This window comes from Dryobates pubescens, chromosome 13 (genome assembly GCF_014839835.1).
Source record: "Dryobates pubescens isolate bDryPub1 chromosome 13, bDryPub1.pri, whole genome shotgun sequence".
Taxonomy (NCBI): Eukaryota; Metazoa; Chordata; class Aves; order Piciformes; family Picidae; genus Dryobates; species Dryobates pubescens.
Window position 1 is genome coordinate 9,817,253 of NC_071624.1, and position 23,334 is coordinate 9,840,586.

Genomic DNA, 23,334 nt, shown 5'->3' on the forward strand with positions numbered 1-23,334 from the left:
AACCTCACCCTGCAAGATCCTTGGAAGTGATCTTTGGGGTAGGGTTTAAGGTCATTTCCTCAAGATCTCACAGCACACAGCAGAAACATGAAACCTCAGTTCCTGGGTCTCCATAGAGCACTGCAGAGCAAACCCATCATCTTGCTCTACTCTAGCTAGACAGACATAAGACAGGTTTTTTTCCCCCCTTCAACAGCTCACCATATTCAGCCCATTACTTCTCTGAACTGTTTCATCTGACCCTACCTATCTGCTTGGTTTGGTTAGTTATTTCTGCTTTCTTGTCCTCTTCCCCACCACACTGTGGTCCTTCCCTCAGGGCCCAGTGGTGGGTCATTGACGGACACAGCAGAAGAAACTCTTGAGAGGTCAGGAGCATCCGAAGATGTTGATGCTTTCTGTGCTAACTGCAGGCCCTCAGCACCCTTCAGCCTCACGGTGCTTATCTCCAACTGCCAACCACCAGACTGCCAGGAAAGGGGACAAAGAATGGAGGAAAATATCCACATCCCAGAGAAAGTCATCAGGACATCAAAGAACATCCCATTCACAAAACAGCAGCATCACTCTTGCCAGACTGGTGTGCCTGGCTAACCTTGTGCTCAGTCCTTATGATAATAGGATGTTTGGAAAGCTGACAGCTGGCACTGCACTCACATCTTGCTCTTCAATCTTTTATAGCAGCAGTTCCACTGATATTACTCTTAACCTTCTCTCTGCACCAAGTCCAGTGCTAAAATCTTTTTAACTACTTAGAGGAGGGGAACCAAATATTTTTTGGCAGTAATTTGCCCTGTAAGGGAGGGCAAAAGGATCCTGGTTACATACTGCAGACACAGCATTCGTCACGTGTGCAGCAGTATGCTGGTTACACTGGAACCCCTATCATGATGTTTCAGCTGTTACTTGCCTGTTGTAATGACGAGGAGACATCTGTCTCCTATTAACGCTGTTTTTTACAGTTGCTTTTAGATCAGCAGAAGTGTCTTAATGGAGAGGACTGGTACTCTTTTAGAAATAACATCAATAATGAAAGAATCCTTGGATGCAGAGCAAAACCAGCAAAACACATTGGCAACAGAACTCATCGCATTCATAAGATGTAACAGGAAACGATAGTGACTGGCTTTTGGGTGGGGGGATTTTTGTGTGCAAGAAATTAACTCTGGTACTCAAATGCCCATTCAGACTTTTTTTTTTTTTTTTTTTTAATAAACAGATGATTGATCTCCTTAGATGCTAATTCAGACTTTTGGGGAATTGCATCTTAACTGGGTCACTGGTAAATAAAATCAGAAACAAACCCAAACCCCAACCTTTCTTCAGGCTGTTCAGGCTTGGTATTGACTAACCAGTAATTAAAGACAGCTCTTTGCACTAATCTTAATTATGGCTTCACCCCACCACAACTAAGGAGAGTCACATAATAAACTGAGAAGATTAGCCAATTCTAACTGTTGAAAAACGTGTATTTTTATTTTTGTGCATAGTTTTTGTGCATGTAAGCCCACAAGTCACACAAGGGAATTATTAAAATAATAATCAAAGAATTAATGATCGTATTTATTACAAGCAGGCAAATATCCTAGTTAATTTCCTTTACACAAAAAAGCAGTTTGGCCCCAATGGCTTGCATAATAGGTCAAGAGTTTTGGACTTGGGGAAATGGGGATGTGTGCTAGAAATCAGTGTGAATTAGGCAGACCAGTAAACAAGCTTCATTGAATTACTCAAATTTATACCAGCTGAGACTCCTGTTTTCTAAGCTGGCCCCAGCCATTTGCTGTGCAATCTTAAGCTAGTCACACAGGCTCCACCTTTCACCGGAATTCAGGTCCACAGGAATCTGAGTCCGGGCTCTTCAGTCCCTTGGATTTCCTACTGAACTAGGGTTCCAAAAGTCCCATGTTACTTTCTGATAATAGGTCTTGGGAAAGCTCCAAAGGAAAAAAAAAACCCAAACAAAACAAAACCCAGAGGCCACAATTCAGCAAAAATCCTTAAACACAGGATATATTTTAAGCAGGGCATTAACTCTCATTGACTTCAGTATGACCGCATCACACATCTGAAGGCAAAAAAGCATCCAGATTGTGCCTCAGCAATTTAACAGCCCCCCCAATCCATTTGCAAGAGCAACTTGCAAGCCTAGCTCGGGCCCTCAGTGTACTTAGGCACTCACATCTTACTGAAGCCACTGCAGACTTAATTTCATTGAAAAATCAATGAGACATATGCTCTACGACGCAAATTCCTCAGGCCTAAAGCCAACAGCATGGCAGGTGCCTAGATTTGGCTTTTGGCAGAGCAGAGCCCTAAGCTTTCTGAAGGGTATTGAGACTTCAGCTCTCGACACTCGGGGTTTTTTTCACATTTAAGAGTTTAATGTGTGCTTGGGTGTTGTTTTCTTTTCTCTCCCCCCCCACTTCCCCCTTTGCTGCATCAGATTGCCAGATTCCCGTTTTGCATTTCCCACTCATGGTACTAGCTCTCCAGCTACACAGACATAGCCCCATTAGCATGGCCATCCTTCACCCTGCATGTGCAGCAGCAGATGGATCCAGATGTCTTTTGGGTTAAGTCCATAACCAGGTTTTTGTGGACTGCATGTGTAAACATTCAGATAACCAGAAGGGGTCTTTAAAAGAAACCTATTAAGCGTTTACTCTTTCCTCTGTACTCAGAGCTGCAAAGCTGTATCACAGCATGTAAAAGCGCAGATGCAACGAGGCAATGACTGTTCCTTTATCCCTTAAATAGATAGAAAATAAATTTGAAAGAAAATGAGGAACAGAATCGTTCTCATTTTCCTTTTTTATCCTTTTATCTCCCAATGTATGAAGTTTACTGAATCCTTGCCAACAATTCACTCAGGCTAATGAAGTGTATAAGTAATGGGATTAAATAATCTTAAACCATTACTACAGTGGCTAATGCAGATGTTTTCCCAAACTAAAGCAGATGAGTGGTGAAGAATGTGTGCTTGATTTAAAAGAGAGGAAAAGAAAGCACCAATCTGCAAGCAGATGAAGTCAATTCCAGCTTGAAGTCAATAAAATGTTTAATTCCAGTTACATAAAGTTGCTCCAGTCACATTATGAATGCACCTTCATGTGCACATAGAATCATAGAATCAATAAGGTTGGAGAAGACTTCAAAGATCATCAAGTCCAACCTGTCACCCAAGACCTCATGTCACCCAAGACCTAATAACTACTAAACCATGGCACCAAGTGCCACACCTAATCCCCACTTGAACACCTCCAGGGACGATGACTCAACCACCTCCCTGGGCAGCCCATTCCAATGGCTAACGACTCTCAGTGAAGAACTTTCTCCTCACCTCGAGCCTAAACTTCCCCTGGTGCAGCTTGAGACTGTGTCCTCCTGTTCTGGTGCTGGTTGCCTGGGAGAAGAGACCAACCCCCACCTGGCTACAACCACCCTTCAGGTAGTTGTAGACAGCAATAAGGTCTCCTCTAAGCCTCCTCTTCTCCAGGCTAAACAACCCCAGCTCCCTCAGCCTCTCCTCGTAGAGCTTGTGTTCAAGGCCTCTCCCCAGCCTCGTTGCCCTTCTCTGGGCACGTTCAAGTGTCTCAATATCCTTCTTAAATGGCAGGGCCCAAACTAGACATAGTACTCAACATGGTCAAGATCATTTAGTTTTTAAAAGGCAATTAACAAGGCCCATATATCCCTGCCGCTGTAAATAAGACAGAACACACAGTATTTCAGCAATAATCCCACTGTGAAGGCTCTGCAAAACCAGAAAGAATATTGAGCTATAGGTGGCATTTTCAGAAATACACACTACTTTAATTATTACTGGAATATTAGAAAATCTGAGAAAAGCATCAGCTGTTGCTTTCAGAAACGAAAATCCAATTCTGGAAGGGTCTCAAGTTCCATGTTTATAAAAACCAGAGATGTAGAGAAAGTGCTATCAACACTTCAAAATGTTTTGGTGTTTTTCTTACTATAAATTACAAGCATTATCCCTATATACTGTATGCTGAGGTCACACCGAGGTAATGATTCAGGTGTGTAATGTGATGTTTGTTTAATTTGCAGTTGTGCAACAGGTTCCAAGTAGCTCCTATGGAAGCCTCTTAAAAGGTGCAGCTTCTCAGAGCAACTGTTTGTTTTAAGAGCTTGTTGTAGGCATGGAATGGAATTTTAGGGTAAAGTAAGCTTAAAAAGATACCTGATCCAAAGACTCTTAGCTCAGTAGAAGAACTCCTATCCAACAATACAAAGGTCTTGATTTTAGAAGTTTTTGTGTTACCTTGCACACACCTCTTTAATCCTAATGGACATCACAGTCTTTAAGCATTTTGGTATCAGGTTCCTCAACGTGGAAAGCTTCTGAGAGCAATACTCAAAAACCACTGCATAGTCTGCTCTTCACACAGCAGAAAAAAATCCCAGAAAACCCAAAACCAAACACAAAGAACACCTCTTTCCCTCACTTTGGTCACTTCATTTCAGAGACAAGTTAGACCAGGACACAAAATTCACCCAGTAAGCTGAAGAGATCAGAGTTCTTCTGAAGATCATGAAAAAAATGATGCCTACAGTACTGTCATGGGACTGTACAGCAATGAAAGAAATCATGTTTCCCATGCCTGTGCCTTAAATCAGGGTGCAAACAAGAATGGGCACTTACAATATAGCAGGGTTCGCAGTAAGCCTTCTTCTCCACTGCGTAGAAAGGCTGTCCCCTCAGCTTGTTGTTGCACATCATGCAGGTGAAGCACTCCACATGGAAGACCTGGTCCATGGCTGTGCAGCCAGTGCCTTCCCCAACAACATTCTCCCCGCAGCGGGCACAGCGGCCTGTGAACAAACAGAAAGGACATGAACCAAAGTAAGCTCCCAGTCTCAATCTCAGGAAAGGTCCTCCCAAACACCTGTGCTGAATAGTGGGTAAGGGGGACATGGCAGCTCAGTCAACAGAGGAGCAATTCGAGCCACTGCTGTCAAAGATCCAGTGCCAATAGAAGGCAGTCTGGTGATGGCCCACATGAAAAGACCTAGAGACCGAAACTGACTCCTAGGACAGTGCTGTTACTGCTCTGTTACTGCTGCTGTTAGCCGATGATCATGGTAAGGACTCTGCAGCCCAGTTACAAACCATTCAGCTATCAGCTAACCCAGCTATATAGTCATCCTCAGCTCCTCAGTTAGATGGGATAAACCTGTGCCTAAAGCTTTGCCTCCACATGAAAGGATTTTGTGGTAGGATGCCTCATAAAGCTGCCTGGTGGCAGTGCAATTGTTACCATTTAAAGAGTAGTTTTTGCTTGTACAGCTGAAACCAATTCCCTCAAAGGAGCCAATTCTTCTATGTTTGAAGATTAATATGGATTAAGATACTGTATCTATTTAAAGCACAGAAACTGTTCCTCAAGAAACTGATGTGTGGATACTTTATTCTCACTGTCCTTCAAGAAAGGTGTATCAGAAGGTGCTAGCAAGGACTCTAAGCAAAGACCAGCTCAGAAAGCTCTATCTGTTTCAGAAAAAAGATCCCTAATACATAACACACAAAAAAATCTGTCCACACATACAAAAGGCTTTCTGCCTTGTTTTGATTGTTGTTGAAGATATTCCCTGGCAGACAGGTTTAAAGTGAAGATAGGACTTCAGAGAAAGAGGGTTTCTTAGATCATGGGAAAGACGCTTTCTTAGAGAAGGCTCTGGTGTCGAGATAGTGGAAGAGGATGGGTGGAAGGCACACCTTTCCAGTTTTCTTCTGCCATTCATTTGAGTTCTAGAGAATGGAGATAGCCCAGGCACATCTGATATCCTTACCCAGCAATCAGTGTTGAAAATATTTCATGCAGAGAGTCATGAAAACTATTTAGGACAACCTCAGCCAGTCCATGCAAAAGGACCCCAGTGAAGGCAACACAGCAGCTATGGTCTGGGGCTTTGGTCCATTCAAAACAGTATTATCCCATTTAATAATAGCAGAGTCCCCAGCCTTTGGACTCTGCACTTGTCCTTCAAGGCTCTGTGGGTGGAGTGGTGTGGTCACTGCGGGTAAGGAGGAGAAGGAAAGCAAGAGTTGGGGGCATGCAGGAAGCAGACTGAGTTCAAACTAGAATGATTCATAAATGTGTACACAAATATGTCCCTAAAAATATATAACTAATCCAGCAACGATGCAATGTTCTCTCACACCACAGTCTGTGTTTATTGGCCTTTTCACACAAATGCTGCAAAACTTCCTACAAGGACCTGAACACCTCTTGTCATCCCAACAGCAGGGCTGCTGTCCTTGCACAGTGCTCCATTGATGTCCCTGCACTCATGACTTCTTCCCTGCCTGTCTCAGACTCCAACAGTCTACATCCAAGGAACAAAGCATGTAAGCTACTTTTGGATCCCTCAGGATGTGGCAGGGTGATCTAAATACACATTTGAGATATATTAGGAAAGCTTGGAAAAGAACCCAGATCATTCTGATTTGCTACAATGGCATAACCATAGTTGGCATTATACAAGTTCCTGACTGAAACAGATCCCAGTCTGAGCACTGTTGAGAGAGAAGTCACCAGATAAATCCAGACAAGCCTGTAAACCGCCCCAAAAGGAATCAATAATGTTGGTTTTAAACTTAACTTTCTTTAGCATTTGTTATTAGCATTTTGATTGACAGTGCTATGTTTTAATCACTCCACTCTAATGCTTCTTGTGAGGACTCCATTTTTACAAGCAGAGAAGGAATGCAGGGTTCCCAGCATGGTGGTGAGGCTACAGAGGGGAAAAACCCAACAAAAAACAACCATAAAGACTTGTAAGAGAGGCGGGGGTGGGGGAAAAAGGGGGCAAACCAATGTGGAGAACCACAGGAGCAGTACTGCTCTGGGAAGGAGGCAGAAGAAACCTGCTGTACACACCCCAGGAGTTGCATGTACAACAGCAAAGCACTGCTTGGTCCTGGGTGCAGACAAGACCGAGCATGCTCTGGGGCCTTCTCCAAACTGCTCATGTAGCTGGGCTGTAATATGAAGAGATGTCTGGGGAGCAGTTAATATCTCTATATATAAAACATGAAATTGAAAGCCATTAGTGTATTACTTTACACAGTGTTTTTCCAGAGGGAATATTCCGCTGAAGAATTTATTTTCCCTGGTGTGCCATTCTGTGATCATCCGGTATTATTTTTATGAGGCATTTGGACGCAGAATAATGTAGTGTCTATGCAAACACTTCTCAGCTTTCTTTGTTAACATCTGAGTAGAGCATGTGGGGATCTTTTCTTCCCCTCCTCCTCTTCTCACGTTCATAATTTAGCCAGCTCTTATACACTTCAATGTTTATTTTCCTCTTTGACCAAGGCATGTCTCCATTTTATGGAGAAGCTGTCTATATGTAGACCATACTTCTGACAATACTTCTTGTGTCAGGGGACCTGTGTCTGTTTCCTAAGGCACATATATACTCACATAATACCTGGCAAATCACTCGGTGCCTTTGTACCTCTGTCCTTTCTTTGAGCAAAGGGCATAAAGACATTTTCTCCGCCTCCCAAAGGTGCCCTGAGGCTACATTCCTGCACAGCTCTGAGGCATACCCAACTACACTGCTGGTGGCCACATACAAACCAAAGTGCAGCACAACAGAAGTCGTGGCCAACTTCTCCCCTTGAAGATGTTATTTCCTTAGGCTTTCCTTCCTCTTTCTGGGTTTTTCCACAGAAGATTCCCATTCAGGCAGTGACAGATTTAATCTGTCTACATTTATGAGAAGTCCAGCTCCTGCTATCATGTACACAGACAGAAATGCTCCTATAAACTCTCACCCAGGAAAGCTTAAAGAAAGCTTCCTTTTTCATAAGTTTACATGCAAATTTTAATGCTGTGGCCTGAAGCAAACCATGTTTTTCATGAGACATGGCCACTCCAGTGAGGATGAAAACACAAGCTCTGTGCCTAGCAACACCCCCAGCTGACTCACTTGCCTGAAGGGTAAAAGTAAATAAGCCAAAATATTCAGATTTGGGAGCTTACAGTTAGGTGGCTATATCCACAGAAAGGCACACAGGCAAATCACAGAATCATCAAGGTTGGAAGAGACCTCAATGACCATCAAGTCCAATCTGTCACCACAGACCTCATGACTAAACCATGGCACCAAGTGCCACATCCAGTCCCCTCTTGAACGCCTCCAGGGACAGTGACTCCACCACCTCCCTGGGCAGCCTGTTCCAATGGCGAATGACTCTCTCAGTGAAGAACTTTCTCCTCACCTTGAGCCTAAACTTCCCCTGGCGCAGCTGATTTGGCTCGGATGCAGCCATGAGACTGCACCTTCTGCAGAGCTTGGTGCAATGTGGGAACTCATGAGACTTCTGTAAAAGCTTGCCACTTCTCCCAGCGCCAGCACCACACTCAAATTTGGTTGGAGACAGCTGTTAGCTTGCAGCGCTGTGGATGAGGGCGGAACCGCCAATCAGACGGGCACGTGCACACAGGCGTCGCGATTGCACAAGCCTCATTTCCTTAGAAAACCAGAAAAACCCCACTGAAAACAATGTATCGAGCATTATGGCTGATATAAACAAAACAAAGGTCTGCTTTTCCTCTGCCAATTACCAGCGGCAAAGGTATTTGTGGTTGGACTCACCACAATTAAGTGCCCACACATGTTCCCCGTTTCAATATTTTCACACTGGTTTGAAATAACCCAGTCTGCCGTGCGCAGAATACCCCTGAGCGAACACAGAACGAGTCCCACTGCTTGTTGGGAAAGAAGCAGCAAAGGCAAAGAAGCTTGCGAGACTCAAGAACAAACAGATTGCACACAAAAAAGATTACACAAATAATCTAAGAGAAAAATAGCAGGCAGCGTTTTACAGTAGAAACATAGAACAACGTGACCCATTTGCTTCCCACAGAGACAAACAGCACTTAAAAGGCAGCTTAAAGACAAAGGACAAAATTAGTGCTAAACTACATGAACATGAAACTGTGTCATTTCAAGATTCTTCTTTCATCCCTTCAGCTCTTTTCAGGTCCTTCTTTCAGCAAAACTAGAAGGTGGTGCATTGGCAACAAGCCTGGGAGACTGGAGTTCTCACTTGTTACATGGAAGTGGCTGTGACCTTCCTTCAGCCAAGCCTGGCTGCCAGATGTTGGGTCTCACCTTCAGGGACATACAAGTGTCCACAGAGCCTTCCCTGCTGAAACTGCTGGAAATGCCATCATTACTCAGTGGATCACAGGGAAACACTTCAGCAGCTGAAAGGAAACATCAGCTACTATATCCTGAACCCTCCTTGTTTGCTGTCTTCTGTTGTATAAAAAATTTGAAATGGTGTGAATCTGAAGAAAGAGGGGCAAGAGGAGCTCAGAATGTACATGATGCTATCTTCTAACTTCCTGTAATTTTTTTTTTTTCATTATTATTACACATTTTTTGCTTATACCACCACAGATCTTGGTTGCTCAGATTGTGGACTAGCCCCACTGCATTGGGTAGTGGACAAAACCAGAATTCAAAGGAGGGCCCAACTGCAGGCACTTACAATCTCATACAAGCAGTAACAACTGAGTATAGATTAGGAAGCAATCAGACAAAACTGATCAGCAAGGAAAGTCATTGCCTCAGCACTCTGAATGTTTTACTGTTGACAAGGAGTCTGTAAGATAGCCCAGCAAAGGAAAAGGTTAAGTAAGAATTTGAAGGAGAATTCAGAGGGAGTTTGAGGGAAGTTTAATGGGATACTTCTGTGGAAAGGACAGAGCACAGAAGGGAATGTAAGTGCTTAAGACTGAACATAGGCACCTGCAGATGGGAAGGCTGAGTCAATAAGCCACTGGAGAATACTAGAGGAAAAAAGAGTGGAAGTAGGTCATTACAGGCCATGCAAGTAAAGATAAGAAGCTTCTGTTTGATGTGATGCAGAAACGAAACCAGAGAAGATATTCAGAGGCAGGAATGCTCTGATCTAAATTTCAAGCTAGAGATTTCTGCAGCTGATTTCTACAGCTGCAGAAATCTGACCTAAGTTACAAGCTAGAGATTTCTGCAGCTGATTTCTGCAGCTGCATTCTAGTTGAGTATGAACAGAGAGGAACTGCAATTTTAGAAAAGGATGTTGCAGAAGTTCAGGGTCACTGGATCTTGGATACAGGCTTTGTCTGTGAAGATGAACAAGAAAGGCCAAAATCTGAGCTGTTACTCAGCGAGATTCTTAAGATTTGGCCAGAGCCTGGGCATGATCTGAAGATGAGGAATTAGATACCGGGTGTTCCAACCTTATCTGGAACATGAGTCACACTAAAAAGTCAGATTAAGAGTGTGAGCCACTCAGACAAACATCCACCAGTGAAGACAGATGATGGAACAGGTACATGCCATACTAATGTTTATAGTATAATATTCTGATAGCAATCACTCTGGAGCCAAATACAGAGGTAATGTAACTCCAGCCAGCCAGCTTGAGATGTGCTTGTTTGCACATCCAAGGACTGCATTAGCCTTTTCTAGGCTACAGCATTATTTGTCTGTCATACTTAATTAGACACTAAGCTGTCGGGGGCACCTACTGTCTCTTGCTATGTGATGCGCAGTGCCTAACAGACAATTGAGGCAATAACTAGAGATACTAAGAGTAAAAAAAGCAGAGAGAAAATGTGCAAACCTTCTCCCTACAAAAGGCTTAAACTCATGAATGCAAAGCATGCTTTCTATGGAGAGAGGAGATAGGGGATAATTTTCTGATAAAAGCATCAAGTAGGAAGGTTCTGCATTTGCTGAAATATGGGGGGGTGGGATGGGGGGGTGGGGGTGGAGGGGGAATGTTGATATCTCAAAAACTTCTGCATGATGGGAAAAAAAACCATTTCCCACCTAAGAGTACTGTGGGAATATACCACAAGGTCATATCCTTAGTGCCTATCAATTACACAATTTCCCTTGATCAGCTAAGTGTATTCCCCAGTTCTCACTGCAGCCCTGATACGTTATGCAAGAAAGAACTGGAGAAATGCAGCACAGTGCCTTGACAAAAGTGTACTAAGAACATTTTTTGAAATATGTAAATACATTGAACAAAATATCATGCTAAAAGTTCCCCTGGCAGCCTCAAGACACCCAGTATTTCCGCTGCGTTATTTTTCTAATCATCTCCGTTTAGAGTTCGCCAGCAAATGCATTTTGGAGATTCATGACACATTCTCCTTTTGGACAGCTTTGAATCAGCTGGCAGTAAATGTGGAAAAATCATTATTCCTAATGAAGAAATATTGATGACAAAACAGCATTTCGAGGACAACGTTGACCATAAGTCAACAACATAACAAGATTTTGCCCTCTCTCCCTCCTCTTTCCTAGTGACTTTTATCAAGGGTTTCAAGCATTTTCCAAGCACGTGGAATTCCTCAGGGCACCTATGTCAGACAGGCACAATTATTTTGTTTTAAAGGGGTATGGGAGCATAAGTTAATCCATTGTGATAGCAGTGTAACAGCAGACTTTAACTGCCAGTACACTTTAATCAAGTCTCAGTGCTGGAGATCCTGCAACTCGTAAGCACCCAATGGATCCTTGATTTATCCAAGTGAAATAAAACGGGAACCTCTGATCCCTAGGAGAGGGTTTATCCCCTTCCTGTGGACACAGGAGGCATGTGTCTGACTGTGATTATGCTATGGAAAGATGCACCGACTATATGCACCCCAGAGTTACTCCAGCACTTTGGCACTCAGGGCACGACAATAATAGCACAAAGGGAAACCCAGAGGTAGTTTGTGCATTTTGTAGGAAACTATAGTATTTTCCTCATCTTATCCTTGCCTTCCTTACCTACCCCTTTTTCACTTTTGATTTCAAGACTTCTCACTGAGTGAGAAGCCCTTGGCAATAGTTTATTGTGCCAGGATCCATGCTTCAAGTTTCACCACTTGACAGTAGCAGGCTGTATGCATCAGTTGTCTTACACAGCCTTTGGACACGAGACAGATCAATCTTAATTCCCTCTTCTTCAGCAGATGTCAGAAAACACAATCTTTCACAGTAAACAGAGCTTCATACTGCAATGTGTGCCTGTTACACTTCATAAATTAAATCCAAGGCTGAGATTTAATTACTGTGTCCTGGTTATTCTGCTTTAACTGCACTGCCCTTGTAATCCAGATGTACAGGTCCCTGCAGTGACCTCCTTGTCATTTGTACTGTGCTTGTCCAGCAGTAGCTGCACTCTCCTGTCGTTTGCATCCCTTTCCCCTAGCCACAATACAACTTTATATTCTCACTTTGCTTGGCTGCAAACCTGACACATTCCCAGTATGCCCTGGAGGCCTCATTCCACTCCACAGAGCAAATGCGCTGCAACTGTGCAGGCTCACACTGCTAACACTTTACCATACCTTTTCAAATGCTTCTCCATGCTGCTCACCACAAGGTTACTATCCCATCCAGTCACTAGCCCTCCTGATGAGTCTTTCCACCACACCAGGAATGTAGAGGGTGGGGAACTTGAAGACCCACACAGGTTAAGCAACTTGCCCAGGGTGACATAAGAAATATGTGACAGAGCCAGGAACTAAAACCACCTCTTCTCAATCCCACACTAGTCCCTTAAACCACAAGGCCATCTCTGAATAGACTTGGTGGTGATACAGGCTTGCAGCATGAAGACTCCTTCATTTCAGAGGGAGGTCCCAGCACCAGCACTGCTGGAATCTCCTCTCTGGCAGGAGGAACATGCTCCCTGTCCATCGCTTTTGGGCAGCCTGGCTGCACCATGCAACAACTAAACACAAAGAGTTCTGTGCCTCTTCTACTGTCCTCTGTGACGATGGTCCCTGTCCCTTACACATCTATGTCACCCACTCCTCAGTTCCCATGGACAGAAGAGACAAATGAGCTTGTTTCTGATAAAGAACAGATTACAAAGAGTGCTTACCAAAGCGGTAGAAGTACCTTTGTAAATGGCTGCAATTGCAACGCATCATGGCCACAAAATAAAGCTGTGGAGAGGAATACTCCATATTTTCGCACCAATCTATAGAAACTGAAGTTGAACAGGACCTTGAGAGGTCACAGAAATTATTTTACTGCCTCAAAAACAGGACCAGCTCTCCCTTCATCACTCTTGACAGATGCTTAACCTGTTCCTAAGAACCTCCAGTAACAGAAATTTCACCAACAACTTGGGCAAAACATTTCAGTGAGAATCTAATCTTACCACTAGCGAGCCTCTCTTTTCATCTGAACAAAACGTCCTTCACAGTAGTACAAGCCAACACATTTTTACTTATGATGGACATAAAGAACACATATGGGCTTTGTCTGGTCTACACCAGTTGTATGGGAAGCTTCTGAAACGTGGATCGGCATGAACCCTGCACAAAACTGCCCCCCTCCCTCCCCAGGCAAGGCACCTTGCAAAGCAGGCAACTGTTGATCCAACTGTGCACCCAACACCTCGATGAGGTACCGGTCCCCAACTTGGGTGATCTGCAGTGAGTGTCCCAGCCCAGTGGGGGTCAGTGATGCTCTACAGTATTTAAGGTTCCAGATACTTTTTTTGCAGCATGCTCTGCTCTTTTTTTTTTTTTGTTGGTTTGTTTGTTTGTTTTGTTGTTACATTTTGTCAACTTTTTGGCACATGTTTTACCATGTGCAAACCGGCTGAAAGAGAGCCTCAGTAACATCTGGAGAAAAAAAAGGGGGGGGAGGGGGAGTAGGAGAGAGAGGAAACATTCCTCCCTTCGCTGATCGATCAAGGAAATGCGAGGGAGGCAGTGAAACGTACTGTATTTAGTTTATAAATGTTTCCTCTAATGCTGATGAAAGTTACCAGATGACAGAGACTACAGTTGTAGATCTACTGAAGAGCCCCAGCTCAGGAAACAGAGCAGAGAGTTGTTTGTGTAGCTTTGCCAGGTGCTCTTGGCCAGGGCATGGGATGTTGTCTCTGGAAGCAACAACAATTTCTCCTCCACCCCCTGCTTTCCTCAGGCTCTCCAACACCACAAAGAGGTTGCCATGTCCCATGCTGCTTTCTGGACACTCCTTGCTACCTGCTCCTCTTCACTAGTGCTCCCAGAGTAGGCTTAACACTAAGCATGAATATAATAAAGTAGATTAAGTTGCAAGTACAGAAATGGATGGAAAGAAGTAATATTGCTGCTTCTTTTTTTTATTATTATTGTTAATATTAAAGATTTATTTGTGTTTGGGGCAAGACTTTCAAAACACTGATTTGCATCATAAACTCTAGCTGACAAACAACTCATCACTCTCATGAGACCCCACCTGGAGTGCTGTGTCCAGTTCTGAAGCCCCTATTACAAGAAAGATATGGATGTGTCCAGAGAAGGGCCACAAGGATGACCAGAGGGCTGGAGCACTCTCCTGTGAAGACAGACTGAGAGTGTTGGGATTGTTCAGCCTGGAGAAGACAAGACTCCAGGGAGACCATATTGTGGCCTTCCAGTATCTGAAGGGGGCCTACAAGAAAGCTGGTGAGGGACTTTTTAGGATGTCAGGTAGTGATAGGATGAGGGGGAATGGATCCAAGCTAGAGGAAAGGAGATTTATATTAGATGTCAGGAAGAAGTTCTTCACCATAAGGGTGGTGAGACACTGGAACAGGTTGCCCAAATAAGTGGTGGAAGCCCCAGCAGGGTATAGTAGCTTCCTCACAGTGGCTTCTACAGGCAGTGTTTTGGAGTTGTGCTGGAAGCAGTCTTGATAACCCAGGGATGTTTTCATTATTGCTGAGCTGTGCTCAGGGCCTTTTCTGCTTCTCACCCCACCCCACCAGCAAGTGGTCTTGGGGGTACACAGCTGGAACAGGTGACCCCAACCAACCAAAGGGATATTCTATACCATATGACACCATGGGCACTATGTAAAGCTGGCAGAAGAAGAAGAAAGGGGGAGTGATGGAGTTTGTCATCCCAAGTAACTGTTGACACATGCTGGTGCCTTGCTCTCCTGGAGATGGCTGAACTTGTCTGCCCATGGGAAGTGGTGAATCAATCCCTTGTTTAGCTTCATTTATGTGTGGCTTTTGTTTTGCCTCTTAAACTGTCTTTGTATCAACCCATGAGTCTTCTTACTTTTACTCTCCTGATTCTCTCCTCCATTACAACATTTGGAGAGTGGCAGTGTTTGTTTTAGCTGCTGGCTGGGGTTAAATCACGACACCAGGGAACAACCTCAGCAGTTTTTCACTAAAATGCCAATAAGGGGGTGAAGCTAAGGGTATCAGAAGGCAGAAATCCCTTCCCTCTGAGCAACTAATCCCAAAGCTGATACTGTGGAGTTCTGTGCCACCTAGGAAGGATGTTAGTGAGTGAAACTGTTGCTGGCAGAGCTGTGGATCAGCCAAATTTTGGCAGTTCTGAAGACCTCAACAGCAACAACCACTACGCCAGGTACCTTTGCACTTAAACTTGCACATAATGTTGCATAATAAACTCTGGACAGTGGAAGGCTCAAATGTGTGACAGCACAAAACGTAAGCAACTATGCTAGTCTGAACCTCCAGCAGGGAAAGGAAGGCAGGATAGGAGGAAGAAATCACTTCTTCTCCCACCCTCATCGGTGGCAATGGGCAGGGGGGGAGAGGGATTTCCTGAGTGATGCCCTAACCTGCTGGGCTCACTCTGTAATCCCACACTGGATTTCAGGATTCTCTTTTGGAAAAGCCACAAAGAAGACCTTGCAATGTTTCAGAGAGCCAGTGGCAGAAGACGCAGCTATGTGATGGCAGCTGTCCCCAGCCTGTCTGGGCCCACTCACAGGTGTCTCTCTGAGCACGGTGTCCCAGCCTGCTTGCCCACTAACTCAGGAGATTAGCCTTGCTGGTAGAGCAGTGGAGGGTAGCTTTAGGGGCTGCTGCACCCAACCTCACACTTAAGTGGTGGCTGTAAACCACAGCAGATCTGGAGGACAGATGAGCTGGTCTCTTCAGATGCTTAGTGTTCATTATACAACGGTTTATGCATCTTCTCCCACCCACTCTTCCAGGAGGGGAGGACCAGCAACCGGCTGCCCACAGGCTCATGATGTTGCTCAGTGTGAGTATGCCTTGAATATCAACCAAACTCTCCGTAGCTCTTGCTTTAAGAGGTGAAGCAAGGATGTAGTCAGAAGGGACTAGCTAAAACTCATATTGATAGAGAGAGCAGCATTTAAGTCCAGGTCAAAAAATTACTTGTCTTCTGTTGCGTCCCAGAGGACTCTGATTAGGTTTGCTGCTTTCAGCGAGAAAGCAGTTACAAGGACACCAAGCGATGGGTCAAGGCCCTGTGGGTGTTATGTGATGAAAAAAGACAGAGTGGACAATGTTCCCTTTCCCAAACACTTTCACCTCCAACCGCTTCCATGTTACGCAAGGGCACTTCAGATCACTTCTGTCCCCCAGCCCAGCCAAGCCATTTCATAAGCTCAGGACAGGCGCCATCAGTGTGTTCACCAGACTCAAGCCCAGCCAAAAATCACATCCGCTGCTGGGCATGAATGACTCAATTCACTCTTCCATAGCCTGGCTGTGCTCCACCTGGTCTTGGGCAGCTTGTCTCTGCCTCGCTGCATCACTGGGAGGGTGGTGGCATGAAGTGATTTTTACCAAAGGCTCCGTTCAACAGCGAAGGTGAAAATGCCTGCGTAATGGTGAAGGTTTGAGTCAGTTTGTGCTTCCCGTGCCAAAGGCTCTGGTCTACCAACCTGGCACATCTCCTGCATGCCTGCCTGGGGAAAAACGTCTGACAGAAAACAAGAAACAGGGAGGGAAGCTGTCTTCCCCTTGCCAAAAGACAAAAAAAGGAGAAAAATTAAAAAGGTGGAGAAAGGCTGGATCCCACCCTCCCCTCAAGAGGGTCCCAAACAAATGGCAGCTCTCATATCGCCAACAGCTCTGAGTCCTGGGGTTTTCAAAGGTGTCTGATTGCATTAGAAGATGTTCCACCAAATTTCAAGCAGCACCTCATTTCTTTAAGGTCTGCCTTTCGCAATCCAGCAGCAGCCTGAAGCCTCCTTGCTGTTTTGAAACATGCACTGTCTGCAAGTCATCAGCAGCCTTGTCATAAATCAGGCGCTGGAAACTGCCTCACCTGTACACTGACCACCACCATCCCTTGCATTCAATTCTGTCACTCCCAATTTCTCAGCAGCTGGAATCAACTAACTCTGTTTTTTCTCACATAAGCAACCTACTGGACAGAGGTTTCCTTCTTCACCCCAAAATCTGGGACTTTTCCAACCACATGCAAGGTCCAATATTTGTTTACTCTGTCGAACAAGTAACAGGAGCTTTACAACCCGAGATGGAGAGGTGCTCCCATTCTGGAGGGGAGGTGTGGCATTTGTTTCTTCACAGCATGACCACATGTCTCATGATCTGAAAATGTGACATCGTTATTGAGCAAAAGCCCTTTTAAAATAACACTTCATGTTGGTGACACCACATTCATGATACTCATGTAATCTGCAATAATTACACCTCTGTGCATCCTTTGGGGTCACGGGACCTGGTTTTACTGGCTGAGGTAGATGGAAAGTAATACTGATAACTCTAAACTATTTTCAAAATGACCTCCCTGTGGCACATGCTGCATATCTGGAGTCCGTGATGCAGCAGTATGGTATCAAGTATCCACAGATGATTATTCCAACCTGATTGTCACATTCTCAGAGCCTGCAGGAAAAGGAGACAAAGTTTTCTTGCTTTGCCTCCATAAGAAGTGAATTAGTGCAAAATATGAGATAGATATTTATAATAATTATTAATTTATTTAAAGAAAGTATGTGGAAAACCCATCTGCACAATTGCATGTGTCACTCTGACACATCCTACAGCTTTTGATTCATAATTAGCAAAGCTTAAAAAATAGTAAGTTTAAAAAAACCCTCACACCATAAAAGCAAGCTCTGTAGTGGCCCTAAGACTGCTCTGAGGCGGTGGTAGAGTCTATGGTCTGTTGACTGATGACAGAAGATATGGGAAATGAGGGTTCTGAACCATATTTATCATGATACAGATTGTCCTGACATTTAACCTGAAGTCCTCCATAAGGAAGCGCCGATGTTGATCAGCATCTTCAAAGGGACACTCACGGTATTACTCATCACATTTCTAAGACGGAAGGCTCTTTCTAAATTGGCTTTTGCATGAAGGGCACCAAGCTGGCTCCTGAATTATTCACACAATTCTTGACCCGAGAATTTTACGCCGATGGAAACTGAAACTCCAAAACCCTTCCCTCCTTGTGACAGGGCTGAACCAATGAGAAAGGACCGATCCGATATCCAGAGGTCACGATGAGGCCTGCCAGTCCAATGTCCTTGTGAGGGCACTGGAAAGGGATATCATTAGTGGGGATTAGAAGTGTTTGCCAGAACCTTGGTGCTGAAAAACCTCCTCCACGTCCTGAACCGGTGACGGCAGCCTCCAAATGAAGCAAGCTGTCAAGTCGTCGTGCTCTAAATTTTCAGGGTGCTCTTTACTGGTTTCCTATGTACATGTGAGTTTACTGCGAAGATGGTTGTTTAGTATTTAACACTCATTAGGCACTTTGGTATGACAGTAGGGAAAACTACCTAGAATCATTTGAAATCATTAGGTCTCCAAATTTATATCCGAGGTACATGTAGAGATACTCATTTCAGTTTACCCCAAGCCTGATTTGAACCGATGTAAACTTAGTCAAGTTCAGATGCTTTTTGAAGTTGCAAGACCCATCCCAGAAAGCCAACTCTGGTTTAAGTCACCTGCTTTCCACTGGCACCTAAAATGATGCAACTTTTTTATGATGGCAAAGCCAGATGGAATGGGTAGTTCAGGGAAGCTATTATTCATACCCCAGGACAGGAAACCATGCAGGAGATTTTCCTGCCAGTGAAAGGCTACAACTTGCGAAAAGGAGCATCCAAACCAGAGAATTACAACCATGTGAAACCCAATGCAAACGTTTGAGACTTCAAACATTTTGAAAATGTCTTTGCATTTTTTGTTTGGTTGGTTTTTGCACTGCTCTAAGCATTCCTTTTGCTGCCTCTGCACAGAGGAAGACCTGTGAAATAACATGCATTATGTGGATCCTAGGAAGTCTCCAGCCCATGTTCTGGATCAAATGACCACAGAAGCATTTGAGTAAAGCCTCAGATTCATAGCCAAACATAAGAACACCTGGAAAAAGTCTGAATCCCAGTACGGCTCCACAATAAAGTCAAAGCAACCTCTCCATAACAAGAGCCTGGCATTTTAGAAGCCACAGATTTAAGATTTATGAACTTCTTTTTTGTGCAGATGAGCCCTGTCTGAGTTAGTAAGGGTCAGCATGCAATATTCCTAGCTAAGAGAGATGCAAAATTAGTAAAACACTTGCCCAGAGGAAACAACATGAATAGTTCATTTTATAGTGTTATTTCTGCTGCATATTGTTTTGTTCTCCCATGTCCCCAGAGCACAAGCATGAAGCCACTGCATACACAGACCTCCTGAGGGCTTAGGATTTTTTGGGCTCAGCAGTAGTGGTGGGATTGTGAGCTCTAGAAGAATGGCTGGACTTGATAATCTCAAAGGTTTCTGCCAAATTCCACAGTTCCATGGTTCTACAGGTTATATTTAGTTGGTTAGTCCTCTAGCCACACTGATGTCAGTTCTAGTCAACACACACCTATTGAGATGCGACCCACTACACACCATGATTCTCTGAAACAAGATCCTGTAAAATGTTACTTCTTCCAAACAGACTTTCCTAGGCCAGAACAGCTCTTGTAATCAGACATTTGCTGGATGCATGCCATTCCTACTTGCTGCCTAACAGCTGTTATTCATAGTCTCAAGACTCTGGCCATTTACAAGAAATTCAAAGCCACAGGTCAGTCCTCCTACATGAAAGACAGTCATTCTGCAAAGGCCATAGGGAATGAGACTGTGTGTGGATACCTTGTTATTGTACAAAACAGAAGGAACACAAGGCTAGCAGACCTGAAACAGCTTAGTTATGGCTCCTCAGCCAATGCCCTGCTATAATCAGAGCAAAGAAATAAAGGAAAACCCACCAAGATCCCAAAAGTAATTGGCTTTCTATGAAGTACTGGTTTTGTTTGAAAGACTAAGGCACACAGAGATCAATAGGCCTCATGAACAAAGCTCCTTACTCATGAACATGGCATGCCCAGGGCTAGCTCAGGGCACAGATCTGCAACCCCAGAAAGAGCAACATCCCTCCGCTCTAAGTTTGGAGGTGGCCTCTTTTCAGACGCCTGTCTCTGCTCCTCCTGCTGAGGCTCTTGAAACTTGTGTCATCTGAATGTCTCCTTCCCCTGTGTGAGCAAACAGAGCAGTTTCCATTCCTCAGCTGGTATAGAGACAGCAGCACGGAAAGAGACAGAGTTTAAACAACAAGCTTTCACTAGGAGCTGGTCATGTAACTGACACAGCCTTTCTGCCTGAAAGAGGGATGCCACAGAGACAGCAATGCACCAGGTGTGCACATTATCAGTGCACATGCTCCACTTTCTCTACTTTCTGAATTATGCCTATGAAAACCCAGTGGGAATAATTCTGGCCATAAGCAACCTCACTTTCTCACTCCCCTCTTCTTCTCGTTGCCTTCCATGGAAATGGAGTATACATAGACTAAGAGGTTATGGTTATTTCAACACCAGTACTGGCCTAATGAAATTAGACAAGCATGACACACTGAAGCCTGTGCTTTGCCATTTTATCTTTGGAAGAAGCCAATGTTCTTAGACATACACTGACAAATGATAGAATATTTAAAATTTTCCCACTCAAACATTCACTTTCATTGTAGCCATACCCTTCTCTATCCTGCCTTTCCTCCACACCTTCCTCCCTCCTCTAAACACACACATCAGATTTGCCAATGCTGGAGGCAGTCATACTTCACAAGACCCTGTAGGAATTGAACGCCGGATCAGCTGATGCAAGATGTTGAGATGAAAGGATGTTGAGAACAAGAAAGAAGGGAACATCATTAGAATGCAAGGGCCATGCAGCATCTTGCATTATATATATACACACACACATATATATGCATTTTAGAACTCACTAATTTCAGCCACGGGCCAGAAATGAGAAGCAGCTGCCCAGCTCACGCTGATGACGAGAACACAGAACCAGAATTAGCTCCATGCTGGCAATGACGATTGCTAGGACTTTCCTGTCCAGAAGAGCTGACTGCACATGACAGTCTTCTGCAGAGCTTAAGTGACCCACATTATGTCTCCCTCCAGGAAAGCTCAGACACAACTCTTTGGCTCTGTGATCACAAACAATCTTCATGTTAAAAAGAGATGGCAAGTCAGTATTGTCATGTCCTAGCCATACATCAACACAAGAGAAAGTCTGCTTTCTGCAGTTTTTTTGGAAGCCAGCAGCTGAATTCACTTGCCTTTCAGAGCAAACAAATAAAAACGAAATAGTGGCATTTAAAAGCTGGAGATTTTTTCATACTGTAATTTTAAATGATAACAAAAACAACCAAAACTCCCACAAAAACTTTGCCTAGATCCAACTGTCCTTCACATAAAATGCTGCCCATCATCAGCCCAGTCTGTCCCTGACAGCACAGACAGCAGCAGAACATGGGCTTAGTAGATAGTAAGTTATTAGCTTCTCAAGCTATTGTCTGGAATTAGAATTTGTTGAGGAAATTGTACATTGAAGTGGAATACTGCTGCTAACTGAATACAGCCTGGTTCACAGCTTTAAACAAATAGCTAAGCATGGCTGGGCCAGTAGTTTGGAAAGATCTTCGAGGGAACAATAATTCACATCTGAAGTCCAGCTGCCTGTCTTTTGCTACAGACAGTGCCTCATGCTTTGGAAGACAGTTGCACACTCATCTCTAAACTCTCTACAAAGGTATTTGTTATTGCTAGTGTGTTCTACTGAACTACTGTGCTCAATGTGGAGATCTATTTTGTCAACTGTCACGGGAGTAAAAGCTCACTCTTAGCTCTCCCAACCAGAGGTAACTATATCTACATTTCTGCGTGTGCTTTGGCTGATGCACAAGAGAAAAAAAAATAGAAAAGAATGCAAATGAGCAAGTTCATATGTGAAAGCTGGTGATGAGCTGTCAGATGTGGTCCCTGCTTTTGTTTGGACTCACAGCAATCCTATGGCTGTTCAAGTCTTCCATTCCCCTCCATGGCGTTGGCTCAGGCAGGGCCATAGGGCAGGCACGGTGCTTTGCCACTCTCTCCTAATCAGATGACAAAATCTGTGCTGGCACAGTTCAGGCAGGTGACATCTCAACAGGCAGTTTCACAAGTTGAAACAGGTTTACTTTTGGCTTCTGGTAGTATCCCAAATGTCTGCCAGAACTGGCTTCTCGTGATCTGTCTGCTAGTTTGGGATGACAGTCTCCTGACTTTTCAGCACCATTTGTGACCTTGGGCTGTCGCCAGAGATGTGAAAACTGTGTTCATGTCCAAGATGACACAATGAACAGCAAGGTACATCTGCAGACTTCATGAAAACAGTGCAGCTCACTCAGAGCAGCAGGAAAGTTTGGCTACTTTTGATTCTTTTAATCCACCCTACCTCTTTGCACCACTGAGAAACACTGTATTGATTATTGCTGACACTGACATCAGAGCTGGAATTTTATTTTTTTTAACATCTGAGATGAGAAAGTGGGTTATGATTCATCTCACATCATCTGAGTCAAAGTGAGCCCTTAAAAAAGAAAAAGAACAGAAAAGAACAGAAAAGAGAAGGGGAAAGGGGAAAGGGAGAAGGGGGGGGGGGGGCGAGGGAGGGGAAGGAGGAAGGGGAAGGGGAAAAGGAAAGGGAAGGGGAAGGGGAAAAGGAAAGGGAAAGGGAAGGGGACAGGGAAAGGAAAGGGAAGGGGAAGGGGAAAAGGAAAGGGAAGGGGACAGGGAAAGGAAAGGAGAAGGGGAAGGAGACAGGGAAAGGGGAAAGGGAAAGGGAAAGGGAAAGGGAAAGGGAAAGGGAAAGGGAAAGGGAAAGGGAAAGGGAAAGGGAAAGGGAAAGGGAAAGGGAAAGGGAAAGGGAAAGGGAAAGGGAAAGGGAAAGGAAGCAGTTTGGATATATTTCCACCATAAGAGAACAGGCTGGAGGATAACACTCAGCAAATGAGACAGTGCCATTTAATTATTTTTTTTTTTAACCACATTTCACTATCAGATAAAGTCTGGCCTTTCCCCCAAACTAAACTTCAAATGACATTCAAAATAACCCTAAAAGTTACTGGCAAGGGACAAACCACCACATCAAAAAAGACAGCATGAGACAAGTGTCTCCAGAAGAAGAATTAACAAATGCCACACTGTGCCCCTTGCCCACCCCTGTGGAACAGGGATTGC

General features: G+C 44.2%; 1 protein-coding gene across 1 annotated transcript in view; it reads right to left on the minus strand.

The window, feature by feature from the left end:
- LPP (LIM domain containing preferred translocation partner in lipoma) overlaps positions 1-23,334 on the minus strand; it is a 347,427-nt gene that overhangs the window by 43,796 nt on the left and 280,297 nt on the right. Inside the window, exon 9 of the mRNA XM_054166899.1 lies at positions 4,667-4,836. Within this exon, the coding sequence (XP_054022874.1) occupies positions 4,667-4,836 (170 nt within the window). The remainder of the gene's footprint in view (positions 1-4,666; positions 4,837-23,334) is intronic.